This window comes from Centruroides vittatus, unplaced genomic scaffold, assembly GCF_030686945.1.
Source record: "Centruroides vittatus isolate TY-2023 unplaced genomic scaffold, ASM3068694v2 contig_439, whole genome shotgun sequence".
NCBI classification, from domain to species: domain Eukaryota; kingdom Metazoa; phylum Arthropoda; class Arachnida; order Scorpiones; family Buthidae; genus Centruroides; species Centruroides vittatus.
In genome coordinates this window covers 509,523-528,900 of record NW_027122239.1, presented here as the reverse complement: position 1 = coordinate 528,900, position 19,378 = coordinate 509,523, and the positions used below count along the sequence as shown (strand labels likewise).

Here is a 19,378-nt window from a genome sequence, read left to right as displayed (position 1 = left end):
TGCTTAAATCCACTTAAAATGTACTATTTATTTTTTTAAGGAGAGAATTTTCTATTGTTTCTTTATTATACAATCAATGCAAAGTGCCTTTTTCTGCTTCTATGTCTGTCTGGATAAATTTTGAGATCCATGTTATAATATTTAAAAATAAAAATTCTTAATCATTTTTATAATAATAGAATTTTATTTTACTGTAAATTTGTGTATGTCTTTCAAAAATATTCAATAGTAGTTGTAAGCTTTATCTAAATTTTTAAAGCATGCATATATATATTTTTTTATATCATAAAGTGAATAAATTGTGGAGAGATTTATGTATGTATTTCTCATTACTGATCTTGTTTGGAATGTAAAAGAGAATATGAACATGAAGCAAAAAAAATTTGTGTTTATTATTATATAACTCAGGATTATAAAATAATGATTATTCATTGTAATAGTATATTGTATATTGTAAAAATTAATGATGTGCATAACACAAAAATGTAATAAATGAATAAATGTGTATAGACGATCAAGATAATACCGACTTAAAATAATATTTCACGAAGATAATGTGTACAGAATGGCTTCAAATTCCCTATACATGCTTATTACGTATGCACCTTTCATTTTCTGTACAAATTTTAATTTTTCTTTATAATCTTCTGGATTTCTTCTCCCATGTTGACTACTGGAAGTCATCAGAACAGTTTGCAGCAGTTGTTTTTAAGTTTTTCAACTGTTATAAAGCAGAATTGAGAAGTTTTCTTTCACAATGCCTCCAGGCAAATAGGAGCAATCGCCAATCCAAACATAAGTAATTGCTCTCTTTTCTATTGTATACTTGATAGCTATCATACTAAAGCTTTACCAAAAAAATAAAAGTAAAACAATAATAAAACCAGGACACAACTTAAGTACAAAGACTTGTGGCCATTCTGTATGTAATAATTTACATTTACATGATTTACACAATGAATTTTATATGATATTATGTAAATTATAACAGAGAATTGTTTCTATTTTGACACTGCTATATATAATTTTATAATTTGTAATACTCTAAAATCATCATCTAGTTGTGTTTTTGTTTATATTTATGTATTGTTTTGTATCTATGGTACTATATTTATTATGCTGGGTAAACATAATAGTTGCTTTTTATAAATAATAAAAATTTATACTTGCTTTCATTATTTTATAAAAATAATAATGTTTTTTAAATTAAGACCTTTAAAAATAACATTCAAAAAAGAGGATGATGAAGAAAATTATTTCTACACATAATAACTTTTAATATAATAATTTTTACACAGAATAACATTAAAAGAAAGTAATTCATCAAAAAATTATAAAAGTACACCCAAAGAAACCTCCAAAGAATTGCCACTGAAGAAAACATAAAAAAATGGACGTTGTTCGAAAGAGAGATTCGACTGTGTTTATTAAATATTTAATTAATTTAATATCAAGTATTAATTAAAGCTGAATATATTAATTCCTTTTATACAATTTATAGAATTTAATATGCAGAAGAATGGCATTTAAAAGTACTGGTGAGGTTTTGCTTTGACGAGTGAATCTTGCTGGCTTTTGAATTGATTTGGAGTTATTATTTAATTTAAGTATGTTTTGTTTGGTTTGTTGGTTATTTTACAAATACTTCTGATTATAAACGACACAGCAAAATACTGGACATTTTCCTTGACCCCCCGATGAAGACATCAACGTTAAAATATGCAAATAAGAGAAGTGGTCGCCCTCGGAATACTTGCTACGGAGAATGTGTTAATAGAGGAACTACAAGATAATATGACATCATTTCAAGATGCTTCAGCATTAAATACACAAAGATAAAAGTTTATTACTTCTTGATTTCGCGTCATAACAGGTTAGTAAGCAATACGATATCATCTTTGTATCTGATGTAAGAGAATTTTATCAATCTTAATACACAATTAAACGTTATAACAGATAATATTGAATTTCTAAAACAAACTAACAAAGATTTTCTGGGTTAAAGTGTAACTAGATGTAATATTTCTCATGGTATATTATGTCTAGTGAGATACGTTTAGTCTAAAAACGAGAAATGAATCGCTCTTAATTTACCTGAAGAAGTTGCAACAGAGAATTGTTTATAATACATCTTATGGAAAATTGTTATCCGTTTTTAGACTAAAGGTAATTTACAAGAAAAATATTCAAGATGATTTGCACAGGTTTAGGCTATATACAACATGGACAAATTTGTTTCATATGTTGTGATGGGCTTAGTGGAATTGTGGAGATTTTTCTCATCGATTGTTGGATATTGAGTAAACACCATTGAGTTCTGTCCCTGCTATACGTTCTTGAAACTATGGTAGATTTAAAGGTGGATTAATTAATATATTAAATCTTTAGGCAAACATACAATTTTTATTTGAAGATCATAATAGCATACTTCGTTTGTAAAATTAATAACTGCTGTCTGTAATGAACAAAGGTATAAGACCAGTATTAATTTTTCAGGTTTAAAATCAATGTTATCCCTCCAGAATTCAAATTTTAAAAATATACTCTGCCAGTTTTCTTATTTCACCGATTCCTTAACTGCTCACTAATAACGAACTTAGAAATGCCGATGAATCGAGGGTGTTTTATAGGCTTACAATATGATAAAATTCAAAGGAGAAACTTGTGCAGGAGGAAAATTATTTGAAGACCAAAATTGCTAATATTACTAATTAACAGCAGCAAATTTCGATCGCCGGAGCGAAGGAAAAATTTTATTATTGACAGTTGCTCGGCGTATCCCGACATCAAGTGTTGTATTATAGTGATGTTCCACAAGAATTTAAAAACTACAGTCTTTAGATCAAGGAGTTAGCTTAAAAAGCATCCAAATTCTTTCGAAAATGCTAACTTCTATATTTAGTGGCGAAGAAACGTTTATTGTAATCCTTCCAGATGCAATATGACGTAAAAAGTGTAAAAAAAAATAGAAAATTGTTTTTGACACTTCGCCTTTCTACGAGGCAATGGCAAACAAGCAACGAGTTGTTCAACTTTCCCGGCAACATTTAAAATTTTAATGGCTCCATCTGTTATCATATTTAAAAAAATTTAAAATATTTTTAACTATTATAAAATGGCAAAAAGCTTAATTTTGAGGGTAGGGATGAGTTTTATAAAAAAAAAAAAAAATTGTAAATGGTAATAACGAGTAAAATCGTCATTAAGTTCGACTCTACTCTACACGATCCCCATTATCTCCCCACCCCGTCGACCTTTAACTACCAAAATTTAACAGCATCAATCCCCCTAGTAAACAAACCCCCCTGTAAAATTTCAGAAAATTTCGAATAAAAGCACAGGAAATATTAAGGCTCAAACAGGGTGAACAAAATCGTTCCCCCCATATAAACATTCATTAACATCCATACATATAGAAATTACCTCCCGAATTTTTTTGCATTTCTCGATGTTTCAAGGTGTCCTAAGTCAAAAAGTGTAAAAATCTTGGGGGAGGGGGTCATTTTTTAACCGATCGCCATACTTTTTCTCAGTTATAGACCTATATAAAAGCAGAGAAAGGAAAGAGAGTACGATTCAGATGACGTCATAATGAAATTGATAAGGTTGAAGATGACGATACAGCTAACCAGTAACGTAACCAAGGGGGCTGGGCACCGTTTATCTTTGTAAATAAACAAAGAAAAAAATCAAATAAGGGGAGGGAAAAGTTTGATGGTTCTTATATTATAGTTTACACTTATCTTAATTGATCATGATAAACTCGTGAATACAGTAAAACCTGCTTAGAGTGATGCCACGATACCGAATTATTTATTCCGTTTTAGACAGGTTTTACTGTGTAATTAATAGATTTAATTCTTTCATAAATGTCATTTTTTTAATGTATATCATCGTGTAATTTCCAACATAAATAAATAAATAAAATTTTAAAAAATAAAACAAGAAGTGAGTGAAGCTAATTTATGTCATATAAAATGACTTAATTGTAGGCGATTTTTGACTTGAATTATTTACTTTGTCTTCTTTATTCGTATGAAAGGTTATATGTTTTGACTATAATAACCACATATAGTTAAAACAAGACTTAAGTATAACCATACAAATTAACGTGTTAAAATAATAATAATTAATTTTTAACATCTGAACTACGTATACATTAGTTTAAATTATATAATATATAATTTTATATCTTTAATAATTCATAAAAATGAGAAATTAGATCGAACAATTAATGAGTGGTTAGGAGAATGTATACAGTAGATAAGCTATACGTGTGTTGCAATTCAAAATGTTTACACCCCTTAGATTTATTTGTCTATTTTATTGCTTGTCGATGTCACATTCTACTTTTTCTTTCTTTTTTTTCCCCTTAATTCTAACCTTCTATGGCGAGAGAATATCAAGAGCATTAAACAACCTTCCCATCAAAGCAACCACTTTAAAGTAATACTTGATCCCAATTATTTTGAAAACTAATTTCCAGATTTAAAAAAGTAAACGAGATAGGATCGTGTTTTCCTCTAATGATAGCAATTATTAGTGGTTAAGAGCCATTATTTAGTCTATTAACACAACAGATTAAGCACATAATGAACTTAATTATGTTTTATTTAATGATAATACAGAGAATTTCCAGATGTAAATCGCTCCTAAGAGATAGATTTTTGAAATTTTACCTTATATAAATACTCTACTTTTGCATATAATTTAATGGAGTTGACAGTCGTAATGGTGTAAATAAGTATAAAAGAAGAGGAGAGAATTTAAAAAAAAAATAAATTAAAAATAATATTTTTAATTGCTTAAAATTTTAATAAATTTTATAAATTAAAAGCATTTAAATGTGTATACGCTTCGTGTGTATACAGCTATTTAAATATTAATTTTCATGCAAAAAAAAAAGTTCTTTTATCTTTCGGTCGAGTGACTCGAAAAATGTAAATTTAGTGATAAATATTTAATTAATTAATATGATATATAATTATTATCGATTATTATAAATTATAATTGAAGTATAAAAAGAAGAGAAAGAAGAATGTTCGTTTATTAGAATATTTTTCCTGTAAATATATAATGCAAATTTAATTAGTTGTTAGATTATTTTAATAAAGAGAAAAGTGAATTATTATTCTTCAGTAAACCAATTTCGATGTAATAATTTAGAAAAATCTTTAAGATTAATTAACTTTATCTTTTTTATAGCAATTAAAACATGACTCTTATCTATTTTATAATAATTTTTAAGTTATAAATTTAATTTTATTTAATATTTTCTCACTTTTATTTTTGTTTTGAGGTCTTATTATTCATATCTCATTTCCTATTACCTGGGAAATCCTCTATCATCTTCCTCTATCACATAGAGGAGGATGATAGTTCAGGCACTAGTCAGAAGCTCAAAAAATTTAATTTTTTTATATTTAAAAAATAAGAATAAGTAAATATAAATATATACATATATTTTTTATTATTTTATCGATTTTATTTGTAAATTTTTATGGTTTTCAGAGCTTAGTCCTTTCGCTTCAGTTCTCGGTTTACTCACTCAGTTTATGCTTATACGAGTCTTATGAATAAACTGTAAAATTTTTTACTACTTACAATAAATGATATATCTTGAAATTCCCGAAAGAATATTAAAGCTCGAATAGTGAATTTATAATTTTTATGAGGATTTTTACGGTTGTTAAAGTTTCCTTTATAGTAGCGTGCTAATGATGTGTCATTTATGAACAAGCGATTCTTTCGAACTTAACTACTTTGTGAATGAGATACAAACCGTTCCTGCTGAGTAAATATCCTTAAAATGAATCATTTGCTTTCCAAATCCTTTAAATTTTACTTTGATGAATAATTTTTAAACTTTTCTTCCTTATTAATCTTCTGCCAATGCTGATTAATCAATTTTTTTTTTTTTTTTAAAGTAAAATATTTGAAATGCTATACTTGTTTATTGGATAAAACAGATAATAAAAAGTTGTAAAATTAATTGATAATATTATTTAAAAAATTAATTTTACAATTAGCTTTAATTAATATGTGTATAGGATGTATTATAATACGTGATAGTAGAGAAAATAATTATTTTATTGAGTAATTCAGTTAATTGACTTTGTGTATAGATTACATAATAAAATATATAAAAAGAAAAAATTGAATTAAAAGCAATCAATGAATTAACTCATGAATATGTTATTTTTAGTGGTAGACTACTAACGATATGCCATTTCCTTCATCATTCTTGTTTCTGAGTTAAATTAGTCATTATATTAACTTGCTTGAATTTTTAGTAGAAGCTCATCACATGGGATTTTTGTTTCTTGTATGTTTATTCATTAAACTCTTCATTTTTATGCTCCTATAATTGAATTTACATAGTGTTCTATCAATTCTTCCGTAGCAAAATCTTTTCATTTACTCCTAAAATATACATTTATTACTACTATTAAAGCTCATTCACCCCCAAAATGTCCGCAACCGTGTAGGCTATAGACTTATTCTATCATTTAAACTATTTATTTACTATTTAATTTTGTTTCTTCGTTTTAAAAAAAAAATTGTCTTTTTAAGCATTAAAATAATCGGGATTATGTACATTAAGTTAACATTATATCCGAGGCAATATGATGTTAACATAGAGAATCGAAGGGTTTCAATTTTATTCTCAAATCGACTTTTATTGTAAGAATAAAAAAAAGGAGAGAAAAAATATAAAGTTTAAAGAGCGAATGTAAGAACCGATAAATTGCAATTGTCGAAAGAAGAATTGCTCCGGAGAACAAGTCATTTCCCCAAAGACAATCTGAAAACATCAGATAGGAGGAAATAAGTTGTTTTTCTCCGGAGTGAAACTTTTTATCAACTTGCTTATTATAGTATTGTAAATTCAGTAAGTTAGACTTATGTAAAATAATAAAAAAAAGGGTAAAATTCGAATCAATATGTAAGAGAGAGCGAGAGAGATTTAAAACTTGCTATTTTTCTTTTACATTTTCTCTTATTCAAACATCAATAGTAGGAAAGAAAACGTTGAAAATCGATACGTAATTAGGTAGGACGTTATATCGAGAAATTAATTTCCTATATAAAGAAAATTTTAACAACTCAATTAACTTAGAATTAACCATTTTAATTAAAAAAAAATGGCCGTTTCGGTAAATGATGAACAAAGTTTGTTACGTGTTTAACTTATTAAAAACAAAAGTAATTGAGGAAGTAATTTTTTTTATTCTTAATAAATTCTTTATAAATTAGGAATGTGTGGTTTTAAATTTATTATTATTATTATTTTTAATAGTTTTATATATATATATATATATACATACACGTCTTCGTAACAACACTATATATATTTTTCTCCCAATTCGCAATGCCAGGCAGCAATTTTAATTTAAAAAATCACGCAACTTCCGGTCCTGACCGGAAGTTCGTGTTAAACGGGGTCTTCTGTCTCTAAGATTTTCATATCTGGTCTCGATTTTCATCCATCTAACTATGTTCTCGAGATTAACGAAGGACGGACGGACGGACAGATATACGACAATGGGGAATTTATAGGTCTGCAATATGAAAACAGCAACTCGAAAATATTTACTTACAAACTTAGAAAGAATTTTTAAGAATTTCCTATGTAATAATATTAAAAATAAAATTCATTAATTTTTAGTTACTTTTATGTTTGATGAAGTATTGCTCATAAAATCGAATTAATGTATACATTTATTATAACGAATTGTTTAAAAAAGTTTTTTCTATGATTTTTATACAATATTCGAATCTTGGTAATATTTATTAAGAAAAAAAATAGTTATGAGGTGATTGTTTTTGTTTATTCATTAAAATAATGTATATAAAAAAAGAAGATAATTATAAACTTTCTGTAGACTTGTCTTTAAAAAATTGGTTGGAAAGTAAAATTTAATTGTCAACTTTTAAAAATTTTCAGTAATATGTTCTTGAAAATGTATTTTGCTCATTAATTTCATACAAAGAAATTGACAAATTTATTTTTTTCTATGAATGAAACTCTCTTAATAATCAATTTCGATATTTTAAAAAAGAAATTGACAATATTTCGTCAATTCATATTTTATTAAATTTACAAACAATTGAAATTGATTATTAGTAATTTCATTCATTGATAAAAATTAATTTGCCAATTTTTTAAAACTTAACAATACGAAATTAACAATTAAAATGAATGAAATGAAAAAGACATTCAGGGAAAAAAAATGTCCTTTTCATTTCATTCATTTTAATTGTTAATTTCGTATTGTTAGGTTTTAAGAAATTGACAAATTTGTTTTGTTTCATTTTTTTTTTTTTTCTGAATGAAACTATCAATTTCTTAAAGTTTCATTCATAAAATTTTAATATTTTCTAATTAAATTCTTTTTATTTTCTCCGTCTTTCTTTCTTTATATATTTTAATTCTGTAGAATTAGCGAGATAATTTAACAAATTTCATAACACTCCATTAAAAATAATATGCACATAAACACGTTTAAGAACAACAATTAATTCGTTTCCTTAAAACCAGATGGAGGCACGAAAAGTTTATTAAAAGTTATTAACGTGCTCAGAATGTTGTTCAAAAGGGAAGATTTTTATCACTAGCAAATATCATTCATAAAATTTACATAGAATATTAGTAATTATCTACGGTGTTAATGAATAGGTGTGTTAATATAAGCAAGCCGTGCATAATATCTTTAATTGGTTTAATTAACTGATTATTATATTTATACGCTACTTCGTATGCTCGAGACGATATGAAATTTCTCTTAATAACATTTTGCAGTAAACCAGACATCATTAATTGCACCTATTTACATATGTGAATGGTTTGATCAAAAAATTAATACTTGTAAGAAGAAAAAATTATGTAATAAAATTTCATTTTAAATAATTAAAAAGGTATTTAAAAAATACAGTACATTACTTTTCCGACTCTGTTATGCATAACACAGGGAAAGTGGCGATCGGTCAAAAAATGACCCCCCCAGATTACATTTTTTGGACTCTGGGGACCTTCAAACGTCCAGAAATGAAAAAAAAAAAAAAATTCAGAGATTTTTTTTCTGTGTGGGAGGGCAGGATTTTGTTTATCCACTTTGAAGCTTAATAACTCCTGTGCTTTTTGTTGAAAATTTTTGAAATTTTGCAGTGTATTAGGGAGATCGATACTATTCAATTTTGGTGGTTAAAAGTCGAGGGGGTGGGGAGGTAAAGGGTGTCGTGTGTCGTATCTCGAGTAGGGTAGGACTTATTGACGATTTTATTCGTTGTTAGCCTTTACAGTTTTTTATAAAACCCGTCTGTACCCTCAAAATTAAGCTCTTTGCCAATTTATAATAATTAAAAATATAAATTTTTAAAAAATATAACAGATGGCGCCACCAAATTTGAAAGTTGCCGGGAAAGTTAAGCAGCTTGTTGCTGTTTAAATAACTTAATCTGAAAAAGCACCTTTAAAAATTAAGTCTGTCGAATGCTTCCTTTAGAATAAATTTATATAAAAACTTTTGAATAAACTTAAAAATTAATACTTAATTAATAAAATAATCATAAATATTTAAAATTAATATTTAGGAGCTAATATTTTAAATGTCAATTATTTTTACTTTTGAATTTTATAAAATATAATTTAATTAATTTTTTCAAATATTTAAGAGTCTATTTCATGTTGTAATTACTGATCTAAAAAAAATATGAAGGTAATTTTTGTTTTTTTCCTCCTGCATTTTAACCGCTTTTAAAATTGTTTCATCGCTACTTTTAATTTTTGATTTTAAATTTCATTAAAAAAAAAATAATCGGATTTTGGATTGAATCCATTAAATTAAAAGCTGATCTTATTAGCTTAAAAGCATGTCTTTTTATTCAACAGATCGCCGAGAAAATTATATTAAAAAGAAAAAAAAAGGAAAGAAATAGTCGTAAAAATTTTATTTATTAAAATTTTTAAGAAAATCTGTAAAATTTTTTATACAATTTATTTAAAATTAAATTATAAATATTTACATTCTAATCAGATTTTGTTCTTGATTTATAATACTTTTGTATCGGAATTTAATAAAATTTATTTTTGAAATATTCGACATGAATTGAATTAAATTTAAGAAAATTTTAATTGTAATTTATTTTTACTAAAGTTCGTTTAATATTTGTAAATATTGATACCAGATGGCGCTGCATTATTTGCCAAACAACGTAAAGTCGAACCTCGTTACAGCGCACCCTTGTAAAGCGCCAATGAGTACTTACCAACGGTTATTTCCTATGCATATTAAATAGGCAATCCTTCAGTATCTGTGAATTACTAAATTACAGATGTGTGAACACCAAAATGTGTGATTTTAAACTGTATAAACCTCATCAAGTATTGTTGAGTACTTCGGTTTAGCGCCATACACTTAATTTAGCGCTAATCGAAGCACGATTCTGTAGGTCTTTGCTACGCGAGGAAAAAAAATTAATTTATAATAAAACACGAATATTTTACTATTATCAAAAAAATATTTAATAGAATTGTCAAACATACTTTTACAAAAAAAAAGTTTAAAACATGACACATTTTTTGTATATATATATATATAATATAAAATGATATATTACATCAGTTTTGTTATAGGAAGTTATGGACAAATTTCAAAGAGAATTTTTAAATAAAAATTTAACAGTTGAAAAATAATAAAAATATTTATAATAATAAAAAATATAAGATATATAACCAGAGAACAATGAGGAAATGGGGGAGGGGGGAAATAAAGGAATTTACAGGAAAACCTCATTCAAATATCCACATATTTTTTAATTATTTATTATTTTTGTTTTATGATAAATCTTAATTAATTGGCGTCAGAAAGACTAGATATGACTACAAAAATCACCTTTTGTAATTTACATATTCACTCCGCATTTACAGCAAACATCATATAAGTGCCATATAATAACATATTACATTTCACATACATTCCATCACTAATCATCAGATATTTTTATTTTTTAAAATAGACATACCTATTCGAAATAATTACTACTAAACGTTAAAAAGTTAAAAAAAAAGAATTATTATTATTATCTAAATTTGAGCGAAGTCGAAATATTTCAATAAATTATCATCGTTTTTTAATAGCTTATTTTTGATTTAATTTTATGTATTTTTTTGAAAATTTTTATTGATTTTTTTTTTATTCTTAAAAAAGACAATCGATTGTTTAAGTTTTGTGATTTGTTTTTAAATTTTTATTATGTAAATTTCATTGTTTATTATTGTAATAATTGTAAATTTCATTTTTGTTTTTATTTTTTTGAGATTTTTTTTTTTTACATTTTTTGTCGATTTCAATTGTTGAAAAAAAAGAAATTGACTTTTTTAAAAATGCAATTTTTTTTTTGTATTTTTTCTTCGAATTTTCGTGAAAAATGTACTGTTGTATAATGTATATATTTTTAAAATTTTCTTATCAGTTTTCTTATTTATCGCAATTATAAGCATTGAATTGACTTTTTATTTAAACGGACATAATGAATGAAAAATTTGCAATCATTATTATAATAATAGTCTCTTCGAAAAAAAAATTTTTTTTAGTTAAAATCATTGACTAGGAACTGTGAAATTTACTCGAGAGCCCTAGTACTTCTGTAAATAATAATAATAAAATTATTCTATTATCTTGTATTTTTTAAAAGAAAAAAATACATATAATAATACATTAATTTGGATTAATTTTTTTTAAATTATAAAGATTAAACGCTATTATTTCTCATAGGAGGCACACAAAAGTCTCTTCTTTATCACAGCAATCTTAGTTCCAATGTTACTTTACTTTTTTAAATATCATTCTTTTTGCTTATTAATTTTTTTTGGCTAAGTTCAAAATTTAAAAAACGAAAATTAAACTATTAAATCAAGAGATTTTTTCGCTTTTATTACAAATAAAGAATTTGAGCTTCAAGGATCATTTACAACGAGGACCCCCAAACTTCGTTAACAGTCCATTTAAGATGCATTTTTGCTCAATATTTTTAATCTTAAAAGCGACAGTGACGTTTAAAAATCGTTAGAGGACCTTCCTAATTTTTAAGAAAGCGTGACCAAATAGAATCACGTGACTAAATTCGAAGCATTGAAGGCTTATAATTTAGAGCAAAGGTGTTTAAAAAGGTTGGGGGTCCTGATCATACAATATAATGTAGACGTACGTAATTACATCTTTCTACAATCACCTGTACAACAGTATTAAAATATATTCTGGATTTGTATTTATTTTTATTTTTTTTTGTTTCTTCCAAAAACCAAGAAAGCACTTTTATATATATATATATATATATATATATTTATATTTATATATTTATATTTATGCCATTAAAATAGCTTCCTGTACAAAAACCTATAATTGTTATTACGGATAATGCAGGTATCATGCATCTAAATCCGCCATCATTTTACGAAAATCGGCAAGTAAATTGTAATCTGGATCTTCGTCGATGTCCACCATGTCCTGAGATGAGTCCAATTTACGGAATGTTGGATTATATCGAGATAAACAAAGAGGACATGGCAATAACTCTGGCATGACGGAATGGTGAGTAATGAGTGCAGTCAATGTGCTGAATTCTTTGGTGAAACCCTAAAAAAGAAATATATATATATTAATGAAGTATTTTTAATGAAAATCATTAATAAAAGTTCGACTTTGAATTTAGAAAAGTAAATTTTAAATGATATTGGTGCTAATTAGAATGTGTTTTCAGGTATTTATGATTAAGGTAGAAGGGAGTAAGCAGGTCTTGGATCGAGCCTAGAACATCGACGGGCTCCTAAATTTAGTATTTTACACAGGAAAACATGATATAAAACTATATAAATGATTAAAAATATATAATTGATATTTTTTAGCTTTAGGAGAGGTTGGGGACTTCCACATTTTTGATAGACCTCAGACCCTTTCTTAAATAATTTTATATTATTAATGATTTAAAATTTTATTTGTCCCCAAACAGGACTTAAATCATTAAATGCATCTTGAAATTTTAAAAGATTCCGTTTCTTAAATTATATAAATTGATAATTTTTCTTCTATGTTAAGAATTATTTATGTGAAAGAGTTATAAGAAAAGAAGGAAAACACTAAAAAATTTATCGTCCCTAATAATTAGTGGTGTAGCTGACAACTTATCTACTTCCCGGTGACAAAGATAAATTTTAGTGCAAACACAAACCTTGATCTTGTAACCTCGATTTGTTCTCATGATAAGATAATGGGCAATTCCGGATGGGTGGAAATCTCTAGGCACTCGCAGAGACAAAGCGTAGCATCCTGGTTTACTCGTGCTTTCTCTCACCATAAAAGATCCTACAGGCTCTTGAGCCAACACTTCCAACGCTATCTCCCTGAAAAAATGAACACGTTCAACAATCACCTACTTCAAAAAATTTATAATTAAAAATCACGTCAAAGTTTTTAGAAAAGGAGGAAGAAAAATATATATATATACATTTTTCTAGAGAACATCTTACTCAAGTTTGAAATATTTGATTTTACTTAATTATGGCTTATGTGAGCTTTCTGGATCATCGATTTATAAAAAAATTAATTTAATTTTGAATAAAGTAGCCCTTTTAAAATTATGCAAATGTGTCGACTAACCTCGGTATTCCTGCTTGGAACCAAGGTGCACCCTTAAGTTCTTTCTCTTCCGACATCTGAGCGTGAAGAGAATCGTATCTATACACAAAGGTAATGAAGAAAAGGGTTAAATATATATAAAATAATAATAATAAGTTGAAGTTATTGTAATATACCTTTCCGGTGGAGGTGGGGGTGGTGTACTGCTGTTACTACTGCTATGACTTATTCGTTTTCCTCTACATCCTACCGATTCTGATTTATCGTCCCCCGATACCACAGAATCGGAAAGAGAGGGTGCACTATGATCACAAGAAGACTGAGATGACCTCTTACTGCTGAAATCACTAGAGAGTTCCAACAGACTTTCTTCATCAGTGACTGGTGCCGTCGGTAACTGGCTCGTTCTACACAACTGGAAGCTCTGTATAAAAATAATTTAATCCTGTGTAAATTTATTTAAAAAAACAAGTCTTAATACAGCCATTTATAATGTACAATGCCTGTTATTTCGGCATTTATATACAATATAAATCTGTGTTTAAATTTTAGGCGAAATCTAAAGAGTTTCATTTATTTCATAGCTTGAAAAAGTAATTTTTATAGAGTAAAAGACCATAAAATGGGTTCCTGTATACGATTCTGTTGTTAAATTACATTTAAAGTTTAAAATTGGCACCAAAAACTCACATTTTTCTTAGGAGAGAGTGGATTAATCTCTTGACTGTTTTTTCCTTCCCAATTTGAAGCTTCGTTAACGTATCCCCCCGACAGAGGACGATTATGACTCATTACTTTTCCATCAGATTTTTCTCCAACGTCTACTGTTTTCAGCAGGGGTGGTTTTTCTTTCATCTGCTTCCACGTGTTCAGTTCTGTAGGAGAATTGTTATCTTCGCTGCTACTCGGAGACCACAGATCACCGCTTGTTGCGTCACCGTTCGTTACGGAAGTTGTAACTTGTAGAGCCAAAGAAAAGTTACTGTTCCTACCGAGGAATGTTGGAGATGATGATCCTGAAGAAGAGGGATGTGCAGAGTCGTGGAATGTTCCATTATTAGTAGTTACAATGTCCATGTCGGGGTTAGATGATGTGTTGAGTTCTAAAACGCTGCTGATTAATGGGTCATTATGGCGTGTTTTCCCTACTATCTTCTTTGCCTGAAATTGTAAAAATTGTTTCATTTCTACTGAATTGTTATAAGATTACGTAGAACACAGAAAAAAGTAGAAACAACAGAACAAAATTACGTAGAACGAAGTATGAACAGCATTCAACAATGACTTCTGTATATCCTCATCTTTTATTTATTATCTGACAAATATAGAATTATGCTATGTGAAAAGTTTTTCATTATTAAAAACTTCATTTCAAGAGCGTCATAAAGAAAATAAGTAATGAAACATTGCATAGATTCCCAGCGATCCCACTCCAACCCGAGACTTAAGGTTGATTAGTGTGAACATCAAACGTGAAGTAGAAATTAACCATAAAAATTCTGATTTACAGCCTTTACTCTTCTACAATTGGAAAAGGGAGCATAAAATGCATCCAACAACAAAATATTCGCGTTTTCAGCAATAAAATTGGCGACACACTACCTAAAAATCCACTTGATAGAATTAAAGCTCTCTCTCTCTCCTTCTCTCGGCTGCTCCTCTACAATTCAAAGACAAAAGGATGAAGAAGTTTTTTGCCAGTACAGACCCACTCAACAGATATTATTGGGATTGGTTGCTATGGTGACGAGAGTTGAACCAAACTAATGTGGATGGAACAAGACGTGGAGATTAGGGTGATGTCGGTATTGCTGTCTACACTCTAGGGATCCCCACAGGTGGATTCAGATCCACGAAGATTAAGCAACAATCTGTCAGGGATCGAATGACTTTTGCATTTATCACGTTACCGACCTGAAAGATTATAAGCGAACCAACGTATGTTATTAACACATATTATGATCATTGATCCTCTTTACTTCAGAAACTTTCTAAGCTTCTTCCATTCATCTAACTTAAACTTATAGAATCTAATAATTGTAAGCATCTTCTATAATATTTTCCAGTTTAAAGTAGTTATAATATTTTCCTTATTCTGCAATGTTCAATATAAATTAAGCCACCGTTTTTCTAAATTCAACGTAGTTTAATAACTAAATTTATAAAGTTTTTAAAATAAAAAGAAACCTGATAATATTGTTTAAGTTTATAAAAGATTTTTTGGGCTTTAAATGGTTATTTCTTTCTAATCTCATTGCTTATACTATAACGTTCCTCCTCCCAGAAGAATTTTCTCTCTCTCTCTCTCTTTTTTAACTTAGATGCTGGCTAAGATTAAAAGAATGAAACAAGAAAACCAGTTGGTATGAAATTCGATATCTTAGGTAGTGAAGTAGTTTGTCAGGTGAGCTTCTTCTGACGTGTGCTTCATTCTAAAGAAGCGTCAGTAAACTTTGTAACCTTATATCTAAAATTTCTTCCATACATTCCCTTATGTTACATAAAAAGGATTTTCAAAATAGCATTGACTTCGATAGATACTATTCCCTAGACTTATTTGCATAAATCTATTAATTGATATAGGACAGGGTAGTGAACAGTTTCTACCCCGTATAAAAATAAAGTAAATAAATTTTTTTTAATGAAATATATTATTGTAAATTCCATATCAATTAAATTTTAAAAAGTGTAAGTTTTATTTATATATAAAATAGGGATTTAAAAGAAAAATCAGCAATTTCGTGTTCTGATCTTGTTGTTATGTCAGATCTAAGTAGATACAGATGAGGGATTTTTTTTCCTTTCAAAACAGATCAAAGAGGAATCGATCCTGAAAATCCGATTTCGATCATAAATATGTTGATCAAAATGTTTTTTTTTTCCTTTCACCTCCGTAATATAGAAAGAGGAATATATATATATAAAAGCATATTGAATCTACGTATTTCACATGCATTTTATTACTTTACATTTCATTTTAATTCATTGTTCGTTCCCTCTTGCATATTTCATTTTCGTTATTTACTTTTTATCATTCATACATTCCTTTATTAATAAGTGAAAGTGAATTGTAAAAAGTATTTATTTCATTCACTTTCTTTTTACTACATTTCATTCATAATGAAATTGATATAATTTTCACGTTTAATTCATTAAAATTACGTTCGTAAAAAAAAAAGAATTATAATATTTTCTTAAACTTTCAGAAAACGATTTTAAAATAAAAACAATAATTTTAATTTAAGGAGAAAAATCTCTATTTTATTAAATAATCTCAATAGAGGATTAGAAATTTAAAATAGAAGGATAAAAAAATGGTATTTTAGAAACATTTTATACTCTTTCGATTGAAATTGGTGGACTTGAAACCCGCAACTTTACTTAGTTAAATGAAATGCATTGGAACAAAAGCCAACCAACATTGTCTTTTTTTTTATATTGATTTTTATTTTATTTTATTTTATTGCTGGTGTTTCATTGGATTTTTTTCCCCCTCTCTCTCTCTCTTCCTCCTCTTCTTCTTCTTACTCGTTTCTAAATATCATCGACGTTGATCATTTTTATAAACATTTCTGTCGAGAAATATAAAGATCGACTGTGAGACTTTCCGCACTATTGAATTTATAATATATTCATGTTATTCGCTTAAATTGAAAATTAGATTGTGTGTTTCGGATGACGAAATTGTAATATATTTCTTTTCTATTATTATCCAGCCGGATAAAACTCCCATTTTATAAAAGAGAGGAGGAAAGAAATCTGTCATTTTGCAATTTTTCTAGGGAGGAAAAATTGCAGGCAGAAATTTAAATGATACAATATAATAAAAAATATGGAGATTATTAAATAAGTTATATATAATTTTGCTAGTTTTAAATTTATAATTTTGTTAGTTTAAAATTATATAATTTATAATATAATTTTGCTAGTTTTAAATTTGATGAAAATAAAATAGCCTATGATTTAATTTTTATTAAGAAAGTTTTTAAATTTAAATATTCAATAGAATTTATCATAGTTTAAAAAAAAATCAATTTACTTATTCTGAAGCGAATTTAAAGCATTAATTAGAAAATTTCAATGGTATCGATTTAATTATAATAATTTTTTTTATCTTTCACTTAAAGTAAAAAAAAGGTTATAATCACAGTTATTTTTTATATTTTCACTCTTTCTATTGTAAATTTCTTTAGTTTTTATTTATAGCTTTTATTTTTTTTAAATTCCTTTTCCCCCTCGTTATACTTGTACAATTCTATTTTTATTTATTTATTTTTTAAATTTCCTTTCCATTTCATTGTCTTCACTTTCCTTTTGTATGTTTCATTCAGACATTTTTTTTCCCTTCTCCTCCAAAATATAATGTAAATTTCACTTTTTAAAACACTTCACTTTCTTTTTAACATTTCAATTTCATTTATTTACACATTTCTTTCATTCGAAACTGAAATGTTTAAATGAATGAAAATAAAGTAAAAAAAGTGAAATTGAAAATAAAAAATGAAATTGACACAAATTTAAAACAAAGACCACGTGTAAAATATCTTAAAATAATTATTTATTAAATTATTAGAAAGGAAGTAGACCTTAAAGGTATTTATTTATTTATTTTTTATTATAAATTTTTATTCTTATTTGCATGTTTACCACCTGCTAAACCACTTACATATTTTATAGCTGCTTGTAAACAAAATACAGGTTTGTGTTGTATTAATAATAATATATATATATATATAAAAAACCAAATGCGAATAATTTTCTTGAGTTCATGGAACTTCGAAGTAACTTGTAAGTAAACCAGAAGCTATAAATAATATATATATATATATATATATATATATATTTTTTTTTTTTTCTTCTTCTTCTTCCCCTGTTTTGAAGCAAATCATTTTCCTTCCAGGTAGCATCTGATTTGCAGTCTGATCACTGTGTAAACTAAAGATATTACACTGTCTGACCACCCACACCCTTTCTCTCGCAACCCACCGAGCGAAAGTAATTTATTTTAAACATTTTCATACATGGACCACTCCGCGAAACTCATTTCCCAATCGGCAGTAGAGTAAATAAACATACTAACTTGTACTTTTACAAATAATAATAATAAAAATAAAAAAAAAACCAGCCTGGAAACACTAAGTAAACATCCTGGTCAATTTTTAAATTTGTTCCAGATTGTAAAGTTTAGTCTAGAAAACTACGACCAAATGCTATTTCGATGATTGTCATCCTTTTCCATAATAGGAAACTATTAGCAACGGTTAATTAAAACTCTTCAGCATACCAAACATTCAACTATTTCGAAGGATAAGACCTCTTTAATTAAATATTTTCCCTTCACAAAATCAAAGAATTTGTTAACAATTATTATATAGTTCCAAATGACCGAATGCTTATTGCCATTTTGTTTTACATTTATTATTGCAAGAGAATTAACCTCCGTTTAGAGGGAATTCGAACTTTTTGAGAACTTTCTAAATAGTTTTAAGGTTAAACTTTAAACTTTTCGAAGGAGAAATTAATGAGTAGAGGATGAGTTTATAGATATAACAATCTACATTAAAGATTTCTCTACGTGATCAACATCTCGTCGCAAATCGGATTATTGCTTTCTCAAACGTCAATTTTTAAAGATAAAAAAAAATAATAATTCTACAGATAGGTTATCGATAAATAAATGAGTACGTTTTGTCATATCGGAGAAGTCGCTAACAAAACAAAAAAAAAAAAAAAAAAAAAAA

At 27.1% G+C, this 19,378-nt stretch overlaps 1 protein-coding gene and 1 long non-coding RNA gene across 2 annotated transcripts in view; one reads left to right on the top strand and one right to left on the bottom strand.

Moving 5' to 3' along the window:
- Window positions 1-1,574: 1,574 nt before the first annotated feature.
- Window positions 1,575-19,378, top strand: part of LOC136976999 (uncharacterized) — a 34,847-nt gene continuing 17,043 nt past the window's right edge. The window contains exon 1 of the long non-coding RNA XR_010881014.1: window positions 1,575-1,873. This is a non-coding gene — a long non-coding RNA (uncharacterized lncRNA). The remainder of the gene's footprint in view (window positions 1,874-19,378) is intronic.
- The window catches only part of LOC136976998 (serine-rich adhesin for platelets-like), a 121,986-nt gene continuing 114,523 nt past the window's right edge, over window positions 11,916-19,378 (bottom strand). The window contains exons 6-10 of the mRNA XM_067272406.1: window positions 14,328-14,798; window positions 13,814-14,061; window positions 13,659-13,736; window positions 13,231-13,402; window positions 11,916-12,638 (exon numbers count right to left, since the gene is read on the bottom strand). Of these exons, the coding sequence (XP_067128507.1) occupies window positions 12,429-12,638; window positions 13,231-13,402; window positions 13,659-13,736; window positions 13,814-14,061; window positions 14,328-14,798 (1,179 nt within the window). The 3' untranslated portion in view covers window positions 11,916-12,428. The remainder of the gene's footprint in view (window positions 12,639-13,230; window positions 13,403-13,658; window positions 13,737-13,813; window positions 14,062-14,327; window positions 14,799-19,378) is intronic.